This window comes from Nyctereutes procyonoides, unplaced genomic scaffold (genome assembly GCF_905146905.1).
Source record: "Nyctereutes procyonoides isolate TBG_1078 unplaced genomic scaffold, NYPRO_anot_genome, whole genome shotgun sequence".
Classification (NCBI taxonomy): Eukaryota; Metazoa; Chordata; class Mammalia; order Carnivora; family Canidae; genus Nyctereutes; species Nyctereutes procyonoides.
Window position 1 is genome coordinate 44,533,238 of NW_026575020.1, and position 22,558 is coordinate 44,555,795.

General features: G+C 46.2%; 1 protein-coding gene across 1 annotated transcript; it reads left to right on the forward strand.

The window, feature by feature from the left end:
- The first annotated feature begins 10,854 nt into the window (after positions 1–10,854).
- Positions 10,855–22,278, forward strand: MYL4 (myosin light chain 4). The gene is made up of 7 exons (XM_055332414.1): positions 10,855–10,971; positions 13,790–13,817; positions 18,885–19,034; positions 20,365–20,538; positions 21,024–21,101; positions 21,644–21,688; positions 22,145–22,278. Exons 1-6 carry the CDS (start codon positions 10,855–10,857, stop codon positions 21,670–21,672), a joined length of 576 nt encoding a protein of 191 aa, XP_055188389.1. The 3' UTR covers positions 21,673–21,688; positions 22,145–22,278.
- Positions 22,279–22,558: the final 280 nt, after the last annotated feature.

The following is a 22,558-nucleotide window of genomic DNA, read 5'->3' on the forward strand; positions in this document are numbered from 1 at the left end:
GGGACTTGATCCCAGGTCTCTAGGATCAGGCCCTGGGCTGAAGGCAGCACTAAACTGCTGAGCCACCCGGGCTGCCCCCATATTTAGTATATTCGTTAAAAATATTGACTGATTAAAGTGGAAACCTTTACACGTATTACTTCTTCCTGAAATACTTAATCTTACTTACTTATTCTTTAGCTAAATTCAACTCATCCTTCAGGCCTCAGCCTTGGTATTATGTCCTCAGAATATTCCCTGTCCCCTAACCAAAATTGTTAGCTCCACCCAGGATTCTCTCACATCTTTGTTTTCTTTTCCTTCATAGTATGTATGTTAATTTTAATTGTATTTGTTTATAATATAAATTCCACGAAGGCAGGGACTTTGGCTCACCCTGATGTCCCCATTATCTGGTATTGTGCCCTATACAAATATAAAGTTATTAAAATATTATATCTGATGATTAAAAGAAATGACCACTCAGTATTATTTCTTATTGGTCATAACTTGACACTCTTTTGACTCTCTCTTTCTGGACTCAGAGAACATGCTGGTTTTGTACATAAATCCCTAACAGATTTCATATCAAAGCAGTCTGAAGTGTTGAGGCTAATCAGAAATACATCCTGGTTGAGGTAAACTCTGAGATGGGCTACGTGGTCTATGGCAGGGAGGGGTAGGGAGACTTGAAAAGCACAGGGAAGAAGAGAAACTGTAAACAAATTATCTTGCCTGGAGTGGAGCCTGTGTATGCTTGGTTGAAATGGCGATGTACCGGACAGTTGATAAGCTTTGGGTTCCAAACTGATGACTTTAGGTTGATAAAATAGACCTAGGGAGCTGCTGGTGGTGATTGAGCAGGGGGAGTGACTTCATAAGAACGGAATTTGAGAAAGATTATGCTAACAGCTGAGGATTATGTGAATTGGTGGAGAGAGAGAGAGAGCGAGAGTGAGTGAGTAGGAGCCAGGAGTGCAGCAAAGAGGCTGCTTAGGGAGTCAGGGCAACTCTAAATTTCCATTATTCCTGGAGCCTAGCTGGTTGTGATGTGGGATCGTTGAGCCCAATGGTCAAGACAGAATTCTTGAGACTTTTTATGGTGCAAAAAGGTGTTTTACTATGGCACAGGGACGGGACCTATGTGCAGAAAGAGCTGCTTCGTGATTGTGAGGAGTGACTGATCATGTAGGGTTTTCTATCCTATGGCAGTGAAGATGATGCTAGGGCTCCAGGAAATTGAGTCTACAGGTTCCTGAAGGTCTGTTATTAAGATTGTTTTTTTCTTAAAATCATGAAGACACTTAAAAACTATAGTGGAGTTTCATGTTCTACATGACTGTGATCTTTATCAACTGACCATTTCTTTTTCCCCTGTCTTTGTTCTTAGGCAGTCACTACTGCCTGAGGAATGTTATATATATATCCCACTTTGGGATGGGGGGTTGCAGTGTGTCAGCTTGTGTTTTGCCCTCACCTTGCTCTCTCATCAGTTGAGTCTGAAAAAGAGGTGCAAAATGAAAATCTTTCCAAGTTTCTCATTTACAGTGAGAGATATTCTCCAATTCCTTCTCTTTTGGGCATTCAGATTCCAACCAGAGGCTGCTTATTGAATGCAGACAGACCAAAAGAGTCAATTGAATGATCTTATAGGCTATTACCTCCTTTTCCTCAGAAAGGACCTATATGCCTGGCTGCTAGATAAGAAATATTATTATGTGGAGAGGACATTCACCAAATAGTAGGTTCTCTGCTATTTCTCTCCCTTTTAGGTTCTAGGCAAACTTTCATTTTTCTCTGAATAAATTGCACAGCAATGAATTAAATACAAACTTGGTTATGTTCCCAATTCTTGGGACGCCTGGGTGACTCAGTCGGTTAAGCATCTGCTTTCAGCTCAGGTCATAGTCTTGGAGTTCTGAGATTGAGCCCCATGTGGGGGCTCTCTGCTCAGTGGGGGGCCTGCTTCTTCCTCTCCTCCCTGCTTGTGCTCTCTGTTGCTATCTTGGTCTCTCTCTCTCTCAAATCAATAAATAAAATCTTTAAAAAAAAGATTTTTCAGGTAGAACTAAATGCATTCTATTTTAGAATACCTTATAAAACTTTTGTGAGTGTACTTATCATTACATTAAAATTGTTTATATACCTGTGTCCTCCATACCAGATAGGAAGCTCCTTGGATGGCCTTTATTGATTTTAGTAAAAGTATGTGCATACTGTAGGTATAATAAATATTAGTTGAATGGATGAATCAATGAATGAATGAGAGTCATCTGGATAAAGGAGCAGGGTGAGTCACAGAACTTTGGTATGATAAGTACAGCAGAGGGACGCCTGAGTGGCTCAGTCTGTTAAGTCTGTACCTTCAGCTCAGGTCCCTATCCCAGGGTTCTGGGATGGAGCCCTGTATCAGGTTCCCTGCTCAGCGAAGAATCTAGTTGTCCCTCTCCCTCTGCTCCTTCCCCCTTGCTTCTTTCTCTCTCTCACTTGTACTGTCTCTCTCTTGAATAAATAAATAAAATCTTAAAAAAAAAAAAAGTATAGCAGAGAAGGCCCAGAGACAAGAGCACTAGATCTAGCCACAGAGAAGTCACTGGTGGAGTGCTAGGAAGGAAGTCAGAATTTGAGAAGTAAAAGAAGAAGTTGGTGGAAATGGAAACCAAGAAAAGAGAATCATTTTTAGCATTAAAAGCATGTCCTCAAATGCTGAAAAAAAGTGCTTGCTAAGGGGTTAAGTCTCTTTTTCCTTAGTGAGAGCCACCCGTGGTGTGGGTGACAGGGCCAGCTGTCATTGATGCTTTCTTATTTCCTTGCCCCCTTGGGGTCCAGGACTCTCCATGAGGGAATCCCATCAGCTCCACCAGCTCCTATTATTGCCTTAGAGTGGCATCTTGGGTTCTAGTCTCAGGTCTGCCATGACTCATATTGTGTGACCTTGGGCAAGTCACCCCCTTCTGTCTGTGCCTCTAAAGTCCCTTGCAGCTGACAGGATGTCTGGTGGAATGCAGTTTGGATGACTGGTGAGGATTCTGACTTGCTCTCTGTTGCTTTTCAACTATAAATCACTTTGCCAGACACCAGCTGTCCTGCCCTCTGCTTTAGATTCTTAGGCGGGCTCCAACCCACCTGTTGTTGGGGCCCTCCCTATGTCTTCTTCCCACGGTTCAGCTCACAGATACATCACTAGGCTGCACTGCCTTGATCGCAGCACAGAAATGAGCTTCAACCATTTAGACAGACTGTTGAGTGATTGCACCAAACGTGTAGCGTGCTCTACCTATGTTAAATAGCTGAGGAAATGAAGTTGGATGGGATGATTTAAAGTGCTCTGAGGACCTGTGCTATCATGGCCCATAAATTTTTATTTTAAACCCTTCCATTCCTTCTTGGCCTTTACCTTTGGTGCTCTGGGTTTTCAGGCTCACTAAGACTTCAGGTTTTCATTGCTTTTTTCCTTCTTCCTTGGTCATAAAGAATCTTAGCTACAGGGGATTGGGTTAATCATTCTCCTTGAGTTATATAGCCTTCTTTCATCACTAGTCCATACAAGGCCACTCGTTTAATTAGTTATTTATTCCTTTTTTATCTCATTGCTCCATCCCATCCAAACAATAGTCATAATAAGCAACCCTCAGAAATTTTTAATGTGTATTTTTTGTTTGTATGTGTTCTTGAATAATGGGTAATGCTTCTAGTACGTGGGTACTTAATACAATTTAATAATGTCTTATTCTCTCGGTATAGCCAAAATGTTATTTCAACATGTAAACAATATAATAATTATTGATGAGATAATATATTACATTTTTTGTACTAAGTTTTCAAAACCTTTCATTGTGTATTTTATCTCAGTTTGGATGCTAAATTTTCATCACAAATACTTGATCTGTATTTAGATTTTATAATTGCACGGTTGAAAAAGTAGATTTACTACCTAAGTTGTTCCAAGTATACTTTAAAATTTTCCAGTAACTGAACCAAGTACCAAATAAATCATTTTCCTTTAATATTTGCACCCAAATAGTCAAAATTGCTCTATTTTAAAGGAACTATATCAGTATCAAAATTATGTCTAAGTCAAGTAAATTCACTAACTCTTGTGTCAACTCAGTATTACTAACGTGAAATTCAAGGAGTTACTGCATAAATTGAAAAGCAACTCTAAATTCATTAATATCAACAAAACATTTAAACTGTTCTTGTCATTTTTGCAGCCAGTTTATATAATGCTGTTGATTAAAATCTGCATATTTATGTTAGAGAAATGTGTATTAATTTGTATTGTGAGAGGCTTCAATTTTAGCATAAGTTCTTGTACCTACATTGCTAAGTTGCAAATAAGTGTTTTCTTGGAGCTTCAGTTTTAGCTCATTCATGTGCAGTATGCTATCAGTGAGATTATATGCAGGTATTTTAAATTTATAGAAATGTATTTGTGGTTTGTATTTTATTCAGCTTCTTACTCATCACTATCTTCTTCTGGGTGTATATCTAATATTTTCCTTCTAACTGGTATGTACTCTTTCATGGCATTGTTTCAGTACTGGAGACTCGCACTGTTTCCACCTCCTGCCACCACATGTCATGCTGCAGCAGAGAACCACCTTCCTCATGTCTTTTCTGAACTTGAGCGAGATTTCTTTTAGATGTATACTCAGCTTGATTGCCCATCTAAACCACAAAGCACTTCTACTTCTATCTCCCATATTTCTTAGCTTTTCTATTTATTTGCATTTTTTTCTTTCCTTCTTTCTTTTTTAAAGATTTTATTAATTTATTTGACAGAGAGAGAGACAGCACAAGCAGGGGGAGCAGCAGAGGCAGAGAGAGAATCAGGTTCCCTGCTGAGCAAGGAACTCAATGTGGGTCTCAATCCCAGGACCCTGGGATCATGACCTGAGCCTAAAACAGATGCTTAGCCAACTAAGCCACCAGGCATCCCGCGATATTCTTTCTTTTGCCTTTCAATACCCTAATATGTTTCCTAACTGTGTCCATCATGCTACTTTTCAAATCTGTTATAATTATTCTATTTTAATTATTTTTTATACCTATATACCTATATTGCTTGTTTTATGAAAGTTTTTTTTTCTTATTTCAACGATTATACTTTTCATATCTGAAATTTGTTTGGTTTTTCTTTATGTCTTCTTGTTCTGCATCATATCGGTCATATTTCCTTTTATCTCTTTTAGCATGTTTACTAAATTCCTTTTAAAATCTTGGCCTGTTATCATTTTTCTACTTAAAGTGCCATCTTTAATCAAGTGGGCTGTGTCCTTTTGGATTAGGTGCTCCTCATCTGTCTTGTTATTTTGCCTAAAGGCACATAGGTTGCTGATCCAACAGTGCATGCCAGCACCACTGAGCTCAAGGGGTAAGGGTTGGAGGTGAATGAGCCCTAGTACTGAGAATAGTTCTACCACCCGCCAGAACGAAGCAGCCTTGGTAGGGGGAGATACTTTTAAATTGAAATTTACCTGCCCTGAGAGTTTAGGGAACTCTCAGGGCAGGTAAGAGAGAAGAGAGAACACAACTGTCCACAGTTCAGTTGTCCCCTACCTGTTCTTTACTAGCTCTTCACAAGCATGGTGCATCTTCAGTGCCCCGATGTTACCCTAGCCATCACAGGTTTGAGTCACACAGTTGATGGGGGCATTGCTATATGTTTGAAGCTAGTAGTGGAGGAAAAGAGAGATCAGAACCCTAGAGCTCCTTTTTTTTTTTTTTGGTCATTCCACAGCCATGCCTGGCCACATCTCTCCCCAAACCAAAGCCACCCTTCTAACACACACATGCACAGACACACATGGATACCCACCCACACATACACACCCCAGTTCTAAACAGGGATCCCCTTCATCCAAGGGATTTCTCACAGTGAGAAATTTATCTTTATTTCTTGTATTTCCTCTATATAATTCTTCCACTGTTGATCTTGGGAGAGGGAGCAGCAGCCACACTATTTCAATCAGGACCCAGGCTTGGGTATTTTGATTACTTGCTCTGTCCTGGACACTGTGTGAACACCATATTAACTCATATAATCCTCGTGACCAATCTATAAAGTTGTATTAGCAGCTCCATATTACAGATAGGAAAACTGAGACATAAAGAGGTTAACTTGTGGGATAACTGGGTGGTTCAGTTGTTTAAGTTGCAGACTTGATTTCATCTCAGGTCAAGATCTCAGGGTCATGAGATGGAGGCTCTGAGCTCAGTGAGGAGTCTGCTTCAGATTCTTTCCCTCTACACCACCCAATCCCAGCTCGCGTTGCATGCATACTCATGCTCTTTTTCTCTCTCAAATCAATAAAATCTTTTTTTTTTAATTTTAAAAATATTTTATTTATTCATAGAGACACAGAGAGAGAGAGGCAGAGACACAGACAGAGGGAGAAGCAGGCTCCATGCAGGGAGCCCGACATGGGACTTGATCCTGGGTCTCTAGGATCACATCCTGGGCTGCAGGCAGCGCTAAACCGCTGTGCAACCGGGGCTGCCCAAATCAATAAAATCTTAAAAAAGAAAAAAGTTAACGAGTTTGCCTAACCCCCTGAGTCAAGACTCTAACCCGGGCAGTCCGGCTCCTGAGTGGGCTTTCTTACCCCTGCCTTGCAGCAGAGCCCAATTTACCCAGTGCCCTCTATGGGGACAGATTAGTGTTGGCCAGGGCATTGCTGCATGATGTCTAGCTTGTGAGATGTTGGCCAGAAGAGAGGAGGGAGGGTGACAAGGACAAGGCATTAAGAGCCAGGCCTCCTGTCAGCAGCATTTGATCCCAGGCAGGAGACTCTGATGGATCTCTTTCAGGGACACAGGGTGTGTGTGGTTAGAGAGGAAGGGGGAAGAACAAGTGAGTGTATGTAGTAAGCTCAGCCCAGTTGAGGGCTGATGTCAGTTCTCTAAGCTAAGTGTCTGTCTCCGAGTTTGACATGGGGTGTAAATGGGTTGGTGTGAAATTCTGTCCGGAGTTTTCCATCTACCAAGTTTGAAGTCCTTCCAGTGGGAGCATCTGAGTGGGCATTAGAGGCCTCTCAGGGGCACTTGGCAGGCTGCCAATACCTACTTCTAATTTGCCTCTACAGTCTCTGCTTTCTTTCTCTTTCTTTCCTTTGCTCTACTTGGTCAGCATGTATTGGAGGGGGAAGCTATGCTGTAGGCCTGGTGCAGGATACTCTAGACAGACAAGAAGGGAAAAGCCAGTGACCATGAAGTAGAATGAGGGCCGCAAAAGTGACACCTCTGGCTCCAGTTATTGAGCTCTTCTGAACTGTGGGCATCATGAGTTATGGTAATAATAACAAGGCCAGGGGCGGGTATCTTGACTCTTGATGCATAGCTCTTTCTGGAAAACCACACTCTCCTCCAGTTGCTTCTGAAGTGCCAGACACTCTTTTAGCTGGTGTTGCTTAAAGAGCATCAGAAACTGATTTGAGGAGTGTCTCCTCCCACGCTGGGGCGCCTGTGGCCTAAAGTTTCAGGCAGGCTGGCTCCTCATCTGAGTGTGGCTGACAGGCAGGCTGCTTGGCCCCAGGGACCTGCAACATGCTTTCTGAGCCACAAATATGTCACACCATGGGTACCAGTGACCGCCCTCCTCGAACCCCCATTTCTCTCCACCTCTTCCTCATTCCTAAACCCCCACCTCATAATCCCAGTAGCCACTGCCACCTTACCTGTGCTGCTCCTCCCCCACATGCCCCTCTTTCCTAGAGTTCCTTCCAAGGAGTCTGAGAAACCCAGACGCACGTCTAGCTTCATCTAGGAAAACAAATGAACAGCTGTGAGTGTTTCCAATGTGCCAGGGGTGGCTTGTGGTGCTTTGCTCATGTTGTTTCATACAGATCTCACAACAACTTGAGAAGGAAATGTTTACTGCTGAAGGTCCTTAGGGTACTGGACCGGAGATTAGGAAATGGCAAATCTAGCATTCAGCCTTATGTTCGTCTATCTCTAAGGCCCACATCCTTTCATGTCTGTAGTTGCTCAGCTAGCCTCATTCAGTCTTCCCAGCTCTCTAACCTCATAGCTCTGTCTCCAAGCAGACTGGATATTTTGCTCATTACAAAAAGAAAGAAAGAAAAAGGAAAAAAGAAAAAGATAAATGAAATGAAAGGAAACCCCTTTCTGTCTTTTGAGGATCAAGCTTCTTACTAGAATGGTTCGAATAACTTGTTTCTTGACTGGAAAGGATATATGAAAGCATCTCACTCAGTGGTTATTTTTACTTTTAAACCATGGAATCATTTCTTTGACAATGATCGTGGGACCCCCATGTAGAAAACACGCAGGAGTGGTGCTGACTGAAATGGCAGGGGAAGCTCCAAACCTGGCCTCTCTGCATCCCTTACAGCCGGAAGCAATTTAAGGGAGGCTTGGGTCTTGGGTGTCTGTTGAACACTGTTTGAAAGCTCCTGATTATCTCTCATTTTAGAGATAAGCAAGCTCAGGCCCAGAGAAGGGGAGTGGCTGGCAAAGTCAGGTCTAGTGCCTGGATCTTCCAGCTTCTGGCTTGCAGCTTTTCCACCAAACTCCACAGCACACCTAGTCTGGGAAGAGGTTGCAGTGGGAGGAGAGAAGGGGAGAGGCTGGGCTTTTGTTTCCTCCCTTCTCACCTCCCACAACCTGAGCTCCCAACGTCTGGGGAGTGAGGAAGTCAGGGAAGGGTCAGACAGGGAGAGTGCAAGAGTGCAAGCAGAGGCCCCTGGAAGCAGATGACAGGAACTCAGAAGGAAGACAGAAGGTGAGGCCCAGGAGGGGTGAGGTGAGGTGAAAGAGTGAACAGCTGCTATCCCAGCCAGGACCAGTACTGACCTGGGTTTGGGTCTTGTTCTTGTATCACCTTGGGCAAGTCCTGGCTCCTTTTCCTGCCTCAGTTTCCTCTGAAGGCTTCTCCGCTTACCAGTGGTGAGGGCACATCTAGGTTTGTAAGAGCAGCAGGGTGGGGTCAGAGCTCCACACACCACATGGGGAGCCAGAATTAGCTGGCTCGGCTCTATGAGTGGCTGAATGTCTCTGGGCAGCTTAAAAGACTGGCGTTAGGCATTAGGTTCCTCACAAAAGCAGGTAGGATGAGACCAACTCCAAGGGCCCTTGGGCTGGGAAAGATCTGGGAAATGGAGCCTAGGGAATGAGTGGGTGTGAGCCCCCAGGCACCTGGAACTGCACGCAGACTTAGGAGCTAGCAGGGACCAGGTGGTATGTAGTCTAGTAATCCTGTTTATAGGTAAGAAGTCCAGGCCTAGAGAGGCAGAGGTAACTTTTTGGCTTTTCTTGACTTGAGTTTTCATCCTCTCAACTGGAGAGTCTTAAAGTTCAGCTCAAAGCAATTCTGTGTGGTGGGTAAGCTTTTTGGTTGTTGTTTTCTGAACATTGTATAGCCTTTAAGTGTTTTTTTTTTTTTAAACAGTACATGCTAGTTCTAAAAATTTCCATTAATGCAGGAAGTGAAAAAAGTACAAAATTCTGAACTGCTGTCATCTCCCTTCCTCACTGCCCCCAGGTCCCAGGGGTGTGTCTCCCTAACACTTTAGTGTGTATACGTCCTGGCCTTTCAGATGAACACACAGACATATGTGCACACCCCCCACCATAAATCCCATAAATGGGATTATTATTATTTTTTAAGACTATTTATTTATTCATGAAAGACACAGAGGCAGAGGGAGAAGCAGGCACCCTGCAGGGGGCCTGATGCGGGACTCAATCCTAGGACCCCCGGATCAAGCCCTGAGCCAAAGGCAGATGCTCAACCACTGAGCCACCCAGGTGTCCCCATAAATGGGATTATGATCTCAATGATATAAGCATACACTTTAGAATCAGATACACCTGGGTCCTGATCCAGCTCATAGCTAATTAGCTGAGTGACCTTGTTACCTGACCACTTTTAGTTTCAATCTCCCTAAGTGTAAAATGGGAATAATATCTAGTTTGTAGGATTGGGGTGAAGAGGTAATGAGATTTTATACAATAGCATTGAACAGTGCCTGGTACACGGTAAGCACTTCACAGACACACACACACACAGACACGCACACCTGCACATGCACACCTAGCGTCCAGAGTTAAAGGTATAGTGACAAGGAGACCCAAGTTGTCTGACCTCCAGTCACCTTGACTTTTAGCCACACCCCTCTGCCTCTCAGGACTCCCTGAATGAATGATGGAGGTGGCTGGTGGTGAGGGTAAGCCGGGGGATTTGAGGTCTGTGGAGTTCCTGGGATGCCTGCTCTGGAGGATGGAGGGCTTTTAGCCTGTGAATAGGGAGGGTGAGGGGCGGGGGGGGGGGGGGGGGGGGGTTGGCCAGACCAGCTGTTGCTTCAGGGCTCCAGGCCTAGAGCTGAGCCTCAGGGCAGAGCTGAGGCCCCAGAGTGGCTCTCAGCTTAAAGGAGCCGGCTTAAAAGGAATGTGCAGTGGGCTGCCTCTGCTCTGGAGGGGCTAAAAAAAGCCTTACCCTCCCCTGGGCTTTGTGTGAGGGTTATCAACTGCTCCAGTCAGCTCATCTCTCTGGCTGGACTCTGGCGTTTTTGGAGGGTCTGTCTTCCTGGCCCCTCTGGGCTTCCACCAATTGGCAGGAAGGGTCAGCCTGTCCCAGAGGTGGAGGCCGGGAGGAGTGTGAGGTGTGGAGGGAGGGGAGGCTCGTGGCCCCAAACCTGGTGACAATACACAGTTGTCAGCTGTACCCTGCTGGTGTTTCTTCCTTTTATAGTCAGGGCGGTTGCTCTTGCTCTCACCCAGCCCCTCTGTGGGGGCTCCTGCCCAGGATAAAAGGGGAGGGAGGCAGCCCAGTCTCCTGTCTCCTCTCCTAGGCGCCACATCTCTTGATTCTGTCCTAGCTCCCACCTCCACCGGAGATCCCAGCAAGACAACATGCCTCCCAAGAAGCCCGAGCCTAAGAAGGAAGCAGCCAAGGCTGCCCCAGCCCCTGCCCCTGCCCCAGCTCCTGAACCCCCCAAGGAACCTGCCTTTGATCCCAAGAGTGTAAAGGTGAGTGAGCCTTAACCACTGGAATGGAGGTGGGGATGACCTTCAGGATCCTGTCTGTCTTGGACCTTAGAGATCTATTTCCTGGAGGCTGGACCGGGATGGGAACTGTGGTGCCTATGCCCCGCATCATGGGGCACGGGATGGTGGAGCTGGCACTGGGGCTGGTGAGGGGGATTTGGGGTCGTAGGCCTTGCCCCTCAGGAATGGGTTTCTGCTCTGAGGAAGCCCTGCTCTGTCAGAGTCAGGAATGGCAGGGAGGCATTACCAACCAACTATTCAGCCTTAAATTTTAATGCACTGTGGGAGCCATAATAGTAAAGAAAAAGAGACTGACCCTTCCCTCAGAGGTGGTACCTTATCTTTCTGGAGAAAAGACACGTACCAATAATGGCCAACGTACCTTGGAATGAGTTATATAAATGGCAAGGGAGGAGGGAGTCTGGGAAAGGCTTTGTTCACCAAGACCCTTGCAGTAGGAGGGTGGTGGGGACAGAGAGGAGCCTGCTTCCCTCTCTCCTCCCCTGCCGAGGTGGTTCCCTCCTCCTTCTGTGGCCTCAGCCTAGGCTCCTGTCTGGAGTCTGCAGGGGACTGGCCCATCTTAGGACGAGGCCCACCCTCTAACCCGGTGAGGGAGGGGGGCCTGCTTCCCTCTCTGCCCACCCTGCTCCCCTCACCCTGGAAGGTTCCTCTCCCTGCGGCTGGCCTGGGCCCTGCCTGCTGACTCAGTCACTTCAGGCCTCCCAGCTATCTGGCCCAGCTGCTGAAGGAATGGAACTGGGAGGGGCCGGGCTGGGGAAGGAGGGGTCAGAGACCTCTGGAGAGTGAAGCAGTTCTAAGCCTTGGCACCAGAATGTGAGAGGTCAAGTGCTTCTGGTATGAAGAGCTATTAATAACAGGTTGGGAGTGGTGGGCCCCTGGGGATACCCATGAGGGCAGGGCCAGGGGTGGTGAGGAATCAGATCAAAATAAGGGCTCAGGACCCGGTGCTGCAACAAGAAGATAGGGAAACTGACCCTCCCTAGTCTCTCAGGATTCCTCCTGGTGCCCACAGCCCCCCTGCAGCTGTGCCAAGGGCCCTGGGGTTGATCTGTGGTAATTCCTACAAGGGTGAGGGGTCAAGCACAACTGGTTTGGCCAAGAGATGGAAGTAGTTGCATGTCCCTGGGTTTGGTTGTGGTACACATGGAGGTGATAGTGTAAGACCTTGAAAGTACGTGGGTCATACATTAATTACTCCCACTATGGGCAGAACCTAGTGAGAAAAGCTGACTCTCCCCATACCCCTCAGGATGATTTTATTTCTGATTTGTTCTGATAATGGGCTACTCCTATGGGATAGCCTGGCCCCCGGCATCCGGGTGACAGCTACCTCGTGGTATCAGATCAGAGCCTTCTCTTTGACCCATTGCCTCTCCATCCACCCCCCACTCATTCCGCCCCCCCACTGCAGTCCTCTTTCCCATGCCTGGATCTTCCAAACCTGACCATAGTTGAAATTGCTTTAAAGTGAAAAAAAAAAATGTAATGTAACCCCTTCATTATTGTGGTTATTTGGTTCCTTTGCTTTGAAGTCTGTGCTCAAAGACTAGAACAAAAGTAAACTTAACCCCAATATGTATGGTTATGACCATAGATTCTGATTTTATGTTTTTACATTAATTTCTCTTACACATTTACTCCTGGGACTTAGCACGTTACAAAGCAAAGCAACTGCACCTTTTCCTCAGAGTTCATGCAAAGCATCCTTTACCCTAGTTCAGGGGTATTTATACCTTGCTGACCAACCCCTCCTGCGGCCATTCCATTCCTGGTCACAGCTAGTTTCCTACCCAACCCAGTGTAACCCCTCCTCCCCTCTCCTAGCTTATTCCAGCCACCCCCAGAGGTCCTCATTAACAGGGGTCTGCCTGGGAGGCACAGCACAAGCAGCAGAGTTAGGACTAGAAATGGTGGTCCATGAAGGAGATGTGCCTGCAGTGGTTACCACCACCCCTGGAAAGGGGATTAGGTGGGGAGGGTGGTGGCAGATAAGGCTGGTGAAGTAACGCCAAAATCCCAAATGACGATGATGACTCATGCTTGTTCCTTGTCATTCATTTTCAGAGCCTCCCACCTGACTCTTTATTCACCATTGAATTATTATGCATTGTGGGAGTGTATCCAAATTTATTCCTTTGCTCAACAAATATTTTTTGAGTGTCTACCCTGTGCCAGGCATTTCTGTGAACAGTAACAAAAATCCCTGACCCAGGAGAGCCCTGGCATCAGGGGGCCTGGGCACACCTGGAGGCAGGACTGTAGAATAGTTCAGGAATGCTAGGCTTGCTGTCCCAGTGCCTAAGAGGAGGGGTGGGGGTGGAAGGGGCAGGGAAGGGAAGGTGGGATTGCAGGAGGTGGATGGTCATCATCAAGTAGGACAGAGAGATCGAAGGTGAGGAATGGTGGCTGCCCAAAGGGAGAGGATGTATGATTGTGGGTGGATTATGGAGTAGGGTGGAAATTGAGGGCAGTTTATGGTCAGCTAGGATTGGCAATTTATATTTGACCTGAAGAAATCACCACAGAGAGCATATCTTCTAGAGTTATCTGGAACATTTCTTTCTCTCTTTCATTTTGAGCCATCACTTCATTTGCAGTATTGAGGGAGCACTTGTGGCTGCATTATTTGATATTGTAGTTCATTCATCTGGGGCTCTGCCCTGAGTCTCTGCCCCTCACTGGTGGCCTGTGGGAGTTGCCCCCTGACTGTGGTGGAAGCCACTTCTGCTTCCCTCCGGGAGCCTTCGGCAGTCTCATTCCTGTGTTTCCCTCCCCACAGATAGACTTCACTGCTGACCAGATCGAAGGTGAGTACTGACAACCCCACCTTCCCTAGCACGCCTGCTGTTGTACTTTCCAGGAGGAGGAGGACTGAGAGGAGTGGTTGCTATCTCCAGGTTAATAGTAATCACCGTTCTCATCATTACTAACTTGTGTTTGCCAAAGGTTTTCTGTTTGCTTCTTTTCACCTAACATATGTTATCACATAAGCGCTTTATGTGGATTAACTCAATTCTCACCACACCCCCAGGAGGTAGGGACTATTACCACCCCCATTGACTGATAAAACTGAGGCACAGGTTCAGTAGTTTGCCCAGTCTCACGCAGGCAGTTAGTAGAGCAGAACTCTAACTCAGGAAATCTGATTGCAGACATGAATTCTCAACTATCCTGTCAGACTGCCTGAGACATAATAGATGCACAACAAAAATTTCTTTTCCCCCCCTCTACCCACAAAATCTACTATTCAAGATATCTAGAACACTCATTTCTGTTCCTGTTATTGGAAAGCCCTCCTTAAGTCACTGGCATCCTCTCCTCTCATCCTATAGCTCACTGAGATGCTCACCTGCTAATGACGACAGGGCCAGTGACTTGGGGGTGCCTAGTCCATCTGTGATCCCCATCACCAACCCTTCTCCATCTTGGATGAAGACAGTTTGTTTTCTCAGTGTTCTAGGAAGTGCTCTTAAGTGCGGCTTCAAGACAAGCCTCCAATCTCCAACTCCCCAACCTGATTGTTACCCTCCTCCTGTGGGAGTCTGCTGTTTTGAGGATGGAATGTTTCATCATGTGCTATCTGCTTTATAGCTGGGGCTTATTGCCACTGCAACTTATCCCTCTGTTTTCCTCACTAAATGCTTCTAGGACATGAAGTCATTGGAGTTAGAAGGGACCTTGAAAGGTCATCTGATCCACCCCCTTGATTTTAAGCACATAGTATATTTTAAAAAGTAAACTAATACCCGCACGTGGTAAAACAAAAACAAAAATTCATATACTACTTAAAGGTAAATAATGAAAAATAAAAATAGTTTCCTCTTGCTTTCCTGTCATGTTGATTCCTGTCCCAAAGGTAACTACTGTTAATAAGCCTCTGTGTCCTTCAAGAAAAATTTATAGTGACTTACCGATATGTATGTATAAAATTTACACAAATTGAGTCGTGTGATATATACTATCCTGCATCTTTTATTTAATACATATTTGGCTTTACTAATGTATATTATTTAATAATAAACCTATTATACCTTGGTATCTTTTTATAGTTAACAGTTCTGCTTCATTTTTTTCAAGCATTACAGAGTCTCATACACAGATGTACCTTTTAATTGAATCAGGCTAATTGGGATGGAGCTTTAGATTGTTGCCGGTGGGGAGTTATCAGCATGCTTCCCCCAGGGGAACTTCCTAGGAGTGGGTCAAAGGATACATACAGGGGATCCCTGGGTGGCTCAGTGGTTTAGTGCTTGCCTTTGGCCCAGGGTGTGATCCTGGAGACCTGGGATCAAGTCCCGCATCAGGCTCCCTGCATGGAGCCTGCTTCTCCCTCTCTTTCTCTCTCCCTCTCTCTCTGTGTCTCATGAATAAATAAGTAAAATCTTAAAAAAAAAAAAGGATACATACATTTTAAACTATAAGAGTTATTGTGAAATTGCCTTCCCAAAAAGTGATGCCAATTTACCCACAAATAGGGCATTAGAACCAGCAGATGTATTTTGAAACTAGTAAATTGAATCTGACTCACTTTTGCAATACCCCATGGACATTCACTTTTAGTCAATAGTTTGGTGTGCTACAAAATACTTAAAATTAATTTAAATGCATCTTAGTTAAATATATACTTGTGCATAGATATAAGCATGGGGGTACCCATGAGGATTTGAGAGAATCAACTAACAATAAAAATTTTTCATTTCCCAAATGAGAGTCCCCATCAAAGCTAACTGGGACAGCTGGTTGCCTCTTTGGTCCAGGAAGATTTTCAGGGCTATGATCTAACTCCTTTCAGTCTGTCATCCCTCCGACCTTGAAGACATTGTCCCTTACTTTGGATCGGAATTGTTTCTGTTTGAATTTTACTCCTGCTGTCTCTTCATTTGCTCTTTGATGAAGCTGAAGATGGCTTTCTTGTATTATGCTAGAAAGAGTATTTGGACTCAGGAGATATTCATTCATTCATTCATTTATGAGAGAGACAGAGAGGCAGAGACACAGGCAGAGGGAGAAGCAGGCTCCCTGTGGGGTAGCCCAACATGGGATTCAATCCCAGGATCCTGGGATCATGACCTGAGCCAAAGGCAGACGTTCAACCACTGAGCCACCGAGGCAACCCTGGAATTAGATTTTAGTGTTGGCCCTAATTCTGCCACTATAGCCATGAGACTTTGGGCAAGGTCACTTTTTTGAACCTTAATTTTCTTATCTGCAAAGTAAGAATATTTGGTTCTTTTCAACTCAGAAAGTCTGTGACTCTATTCAGCATCCTTCAGATATCCTCCATTCATTTGAAGATAGTTATCAAATCCTGTCTTAGCTTTATATTCTCCTGGTGGTATGGCCCCATTTAATTATAATGCTTTTTTTTTTCTTGTAGAAAACTAACTTCTAACTCTTGGTCCCTTTCCAGATTTCCATATTCTTTTTCTTTTTTTAAAGATTATTTATTTGAGAGAGGGCATGTGAGGTGGATGGCAAAAGGAAAAGGGAGAAAAGCAGACTCCCCAGTGAGCACAGAGCCATGAGGCAGGGCTTGATCTCATGACATTGAGATCATGACATAAATGGACATCAAGAATTGGATGCTCAACCAACTGAGCGATCCAGGCGCCCAGATTTCCATATTCTTATAGGAAGGGATTACCACCTTTGCTCATTGCTCTAGCAAGCACCCAACTCCTACAGACTATCAAGAAAAGGTTTCTTCTGGGCCCATGAACATCACCTCATCACCTCTCATACACCCCAAGATCATACTGGCTTTGTCTTCTATGTAGTAGCAGCCCTAAACTTCAGTGTTTTGGCTTATGTGTATTACCACGGTTTGCAGCGGGCTGGGGTGTTAACAGGTACAGCAGGTCCTTTCCTTCTCCTCCTTCTTCCTCACTATTTTCTTGGTGTCCTGAATAATTGGTCAGAAGTCACATGTGCATTGGGCTACAAATGAAGACAATAATACCCATAGCATAGAGTTTTTGAAAGATTAATTAGCTTAGAACTTGGTCCATTGTCAGTGATCATATCATAAGTCATTGTTCTTTTACTCCCCCATCCTGTCGCGTTCCACCTCATTTTTTAAAATTTATTTATTTTTGTTCCACCTCCTTATTAAGTATCATTATATTCTTTTTTTCATGAGGACTTTTATTAAATCTGACTTCAGTCTTCTGAATGAACTGGGAGATCCAAAACTCTGAGTTCAGGTTCAACTAACATATTTATTGAGTACTGAATTTGTGCCAGAAGCCATGCTAATCGCTTTAAAAGTTTAAAAAAACAATTTAGATCCTTCTAACAAAACGGTGAGGTAGGCGTTATTTCCTTTTGACAGAGGAGGAAACTAAGGTCAGTGAGGTTAAGTGACCTGGCCAGAATCACATAGTTAAGTGGTAAAATTAAGATTAAACCATTAAGAAAAGACTAGCAGCATTGTTTGAGCATTTACTATATGCAGGACATTTTATTAAGATTTGTAACCTACGTTATTGTATATAACATAAGTGTAATTTAAGAATACTCTGAGGTAGGTGCCATTTATAAAGGAGAAGAGGTTTATAGAGGTTAAATATTTATTTGCTCAACGTCACGCAGCTAATAAGCAATGGCAATGGAATTTGAACTTAATTATTCAGTAATTGAAAGACATGTGGTTTTGTATCTTTTAAATTCTTACAAAGCCTAATAAAGACTTGCAAATAAATGTCTTTGGGGGAGGGACTGCTTTGATATGTGGAATGGTTTATAAATAATCCGTGGGTAACCTCTAAGGAATAAACGTTTCTAGAGTATTTGATGAGGATTAAAAGGAGCTTTTTTCCTAAGTGGTTCATACATATTGTTAATCTGCCCAGTAAACCATTTCTTTGCCATTCCCAGTCCAAATTATCCACAGTAATGAACTGGTTGTATCCAAATTAATGAGGAATTGAGGTTCTTTGCAAAGGGCCAGGAGTGCCTTAATTTGGTCTTGCTCCTTGGACAGCACCCTGGTACCTTCAGGAGTCTAGTCCCTAGAGCTCTGGGCTGGCTCCAGAGCCAGGGAATACAGTAATAACCACCCTTTGTTGTTTCCCATACCATGTGCTAGACAGCAGGCTTGGCACTCTTGATAATCCAGCCTTCTCCCCTCCGGTAACCCACTCAGGTGGACATTGCATCCCTGCTTAGAGCTAAAAAAAAAAAAAAAAAAAAAAAGGAGGGTCCACGAGGTTGAATAGTTTGCTCAAGGCCACATGCAGGTCAGCGGTGAAGCTGGGGCGGTCTTCATCATGTCAGTTGGCCTGGCCTGGAACAGGCAGCCCTGTTAGCCAACTTTTGAACAGGTCTTATCACTTTGCAAAGTGCCCCCACATGCTACCATCTCCTTTGATTCTCACGGTAACTGGGAAGGGAGGCGAGGGTGAAGCCTTATTCCTTGGTTTGCACAAGGAAACTGAGTCCTAGCTGGTCTTATTCTAAGCTACTCAGCAGAGCCAAGATGAGAACCCAGGAATCCTGACTACTGAGCCAGCGCTAGTTTCACTTCCCTCCCAGTTTTGATAGTCAGGCACCACCCCTATAGGAGGGCAGGGTGGGGGGATTGGAGGGGGTAGCAGGGGAGATATTCAGATTATACGACAATAACTGGTAGAAGAGCTCCCAGGCCCAGCGCCGGAGCAGGTCATGGAGGCTCCAGGATGCTCTTTGGTTGTCAGAAGACGGCATGGGCATGGGGGGCTTCCAGGGAGGGGCTGCTGGTCTGATGGCCAAGGGCAAATACCAAAATGTTTTATTGACCACATTGACCTGCTCTTCAGGCAGGGTGGAGGCTGATCAGCTCCCAGTCACTGTCTTTGCTTGGCCCAGGGGGCTGCAGTCAGGTCTTCTCTCTGCAGAGTTCAAAGAGGCTTTCTCGTTGTTTGACCGGACACCGACTGGAGAGATGAAGATCACCTATGGGCAGTGTGGAGACGTACTGCGGGCACTGGGCCAGAACCCCACCAATGCCGAGGTGCTGCGCGTCCTGGGCAAGCCCAAGCCTGAAGGTCAGCATGGGTCTTGTGGCTCGGCCTCCTGGTGTCTGCCCTGAGGCCCCTGGGGCTCTTCCTCTTCCCCTGCTTTAGCCCTTCAAGACCAGACCCCATCCCCAGCTTACCCCTTCTCTCCTTGCTAGAATTATTTGGAAGTCTCTGACAGTTGGCTCTTGAAGAACGTGGTCAGGCCTTGCTCTTGTTTTCCCTGTGAGGTTGAAGCCCCAGTTGAGCAGGAGCGACATTCTGTTGCTTCAGTGTCTTCCTCTGACATCCTGGGTTGTAGGGATGTGAGGTGGGGATCTGCCCGCACCCCCACGCCCAGTATCTCAGTTGATGTGTTAGCACACTGAAGTGCCCTGTGACCACTGTGACTTGTATCATGAATACTTTCTTTCTAAGGATGGTTAGAGCACTGAAGATCACAAATTATTTGTTCAAGTTTAAAGCAAATTCAAGATGAGCTCTGTAATGGTGCCTCTTTCATTCATCTGCATTTGGCAGGTTTTGGTAAGTTTCAAAAGTGGTGCAAGGGAACGTGTCCCATTTGTGAATGTCATCTGTCACATGTGGTAGTACAGTTAACAGCTGCTCTAACACACATGTCCTTCTGAGAGGTGTAGGCAGGGATAGGCAGACAGGGCAGGAGCCCCCTGGCCAGGGGAGGCCATCTCTTGAGGCTTCCTGGGCCCCCATATTGATCCCCTGCCCTTTCCTTGGTTCTGGCCCCTTCTCCTCCTCCTCTTGCTGGTGAAGACACCAGTGTGGGGTGAAGGACGTGGGCAGGAGAGGGCCCGAGGACCAGCAGGCCTTCTTAGAGGTAAAGGATGTCCGAGCACTTCCATTTTTGGAGATTCTTGTGTTGTTATATAAGAAAGAATTTCCAACATTTGTGGTTTTTAAAAATTAAACCTTTTTTAACATACTATAATATGGGAAAAGTGGGCTTGTCCCAAAAGAATTGCAAATTTATAACAATTATTGATTCATTGTTGCTCCAAGCAATGTGGTCTAGTCCTGAGACCCAGAAGAGGAATTATGCCAAATTCTCTTTTTGTAGTCCTATCAGTTTACCTCTGTGACATGTGTGTCACATGTCAGAAGTCTAAATGGTGCATGTGGGGCCCGATTCTGTGATCCTTTGGGCCCCTCCAGGCCTGCTGCTGCCACCCCAGCTCCCCCACCTCACCCACCACCTGGAGCTTAGGGGTCCAGGTGGAGTCCTGATGGTTTTTCCCCTCTGCCCTGGTCCTGGCCTGGCAGAGCTCGGGTGAGGCCTCTTGCTGACGCCCTGTTCCCCTTGAGCTTCTGCTCATATCACATTTTCTTTCCTTCCTACCTAAAGAGATGAATGCCAAGATGCTGGACTTTGAGACGTTCCTGCCAATCTTGCAGCACATCTCCCGCAACAAGGAGCAGGGCACCTATGAGGACTTTGTGGAGGGGCTGCGTGTGTTTGACAAGGAGAGCAATGGGACAGTCATGGGTGCTGAGCTTCGCCATGTCCTTGCCACCCTGGGTATGCAGGCTGGTGGTGCCCAGGGGGGAGGAATGGAGGGGTAGGAATTGCCCGGGCGGCATATGTAGGGGGTAGATGGGAGTCTCTGCATCCTGAGGATCACATCCTGATCCAGGCTATGTCTCTCCAGGCTCTGCAGGAACAACCTTCCCTAACTGGGTTTGCTCAGTTGGGCTTGGATAGAGATGAGAGCAGGTTGGCAGAGCAAGGCTAAGGCCTGAGATGTGGGACCCAGAGCTTCCATCTTTGTCATTGCCTCAATCACTGGGGCCCTGGTCTGTCTGCTTGCCTAGTGCTGGCTGTAGGGTGGAGGGAGAGGCCTTGGGGAGTAGGAAAGATCTAAGACCCTTAGCTCCCTCTTTAAAACTTGGATGTCCACTTCTCAGATTTGGGGAGCCTTGGGCCCTGAGACTCAAGGGGGTGCTTGGTTTGGGCCTGTGTCTCCTTTGCCACCTATAATTCAGAGCCTACTGTTCCCACCCCAGGAGAGAAGATGACTGAGGCCGAAGTGGAGCAGCTGTTGGCTGGGCAAGAGGATGCCAATGGCTGTATCAATTACGAAGGTATCGGGTCATGCCTCACTTCCTGGAACACCCAGGGATGTGGGAACAGTTTGGGCTGGGCGGGTCTGCAGAACAGAACAGAACAGAAATATCCAGGAGCTAGAGGCTGTGTGCACCAGATGGGCGGTGGTGAGCTCCCGATGGATGTTCTTTTCCATCCCTGGAGTGGACAGGATAGTGTAATAGAAGGAGCATGGGTTTTGGAGATAGCTCTCTGATAGACCGGCTGTGTCACCTGAATCGAGTCACTGACCTTCTCTAAGCCTCAGTTTTCTCATCTGAGCAATGGGGCAATGCTGGCACCTTTCTCAAGGTTGAGGGGATTAGCAGAGACAACGTAGCTTCTTTCGTCTATGTCCGAGGGTCAGCTGAGAAGACACAGAGCAGAGGTTAGGAGAGTCCTCCAGCTTTTCCAAATAAGAGAATCCTAGTCTGGAGAAAGGGTGGTGGGAAGGTTGGAAGTCAGGCAGCATGAGGGAGGGGAAGAGGTCTCAGGGGCCGAGAGGAGTCAAGTACAATGACTGATTTGTCTCCCTTCCCAGCCTTTGTCAAACACATCATGTCTGGGTGAAGCAGACTCGTCCAGGGTGAGTGCAGCCTCTCCCTCCTGCTCCCTTCTGGGGTCTGCCAGGGGCTCCCAAACCCTACCACCTGCCCTAGAGCTTTTCTGTCCCAACCTGACCCTGTTAGGGGGCTATCAGAGGAGGTCATGGTGGAAGAGCAGCCTGGCCTGCCTACCATTCTCTGCACCCTCTGTGCTCCTGCCTCCTGGCCTCGGTCCCTTCCAGCCCAGCCTGGTGCTCGCCGGCTCTTTGAACCCTGCCTTGACCTCCTCAGTTCCCCCTGACAGCCTCTCCAGTAGGTCTCTCAGCCTGGGGTCTCCTGTTCAGGCCCTTGCCTGTGCGAAAGCCAGGTCCTGGGTGGAAGAATGGCCTGTGTCCTTGACTCTTCCCATTTACTCCCTTCTATGAGCTTAGGGCCATCCTGATTGGGGTGTGTGGTTTGTGATAAGGGGCTGGGATCCATCTAGCACTTTCTTTCAGGTGCCTGGCCCTTGGCCTCAGCCTTTCTGGGGCAAGTGAAGCAAGAAGCCCAGAGTAACTGAGCTGGAGCTAAGGTTCTGGACTCATCATTGCATGCAGCCCTGAGGGCATCCCAGGCCCATAGCCCTCCCTGTAAATAAACAGTCCTGGCAAGGTTCTGGGCCAAATTCTGAGTCCAGCCTGTCTTTGAATTGTTTTTTAAATCTAATTAATTGAGGTGTGCGTGCATGCATGTGTGTGTGTGTGTGTGTGTGTGTGTGTGTGTGTGTGTTTGAGATATGAGGCTTCACACATATTCCTTGGAGAAATGAGTAGTATCTGGGAGCTAGGTGACAAGGCTGAAGCCCAGGGATCCAGAAATATTAAGGTTGGATGAGCAGAAAGCTCTAGGGGGTGGGGTGGGTGGGGCTGCAT

Coding starts and splice junctions, on each gene's coding strand:
- MYL4 (XM_055332414.1), top strand. CDS start 10,855: ATGCCTCCCAAGAAGCCCGAGCCTAAGAAGGAAGCAGCCAAGGCTGCC. Junction 10,972..13,789: donor TTGATCCCAAGAGTGTAAAG/GTGAGTGAGCCT, acceptor CCCTCCCCACAG/ATAGACTTCACTGCTGACCA. Junction 19,035..20,364: donor GGGCAAGCCCAAGCCTGAAG/GTCAGCATGGGT, acceptor TCCTACCTAAAG/AGATGAATGCCAAGATGCTG.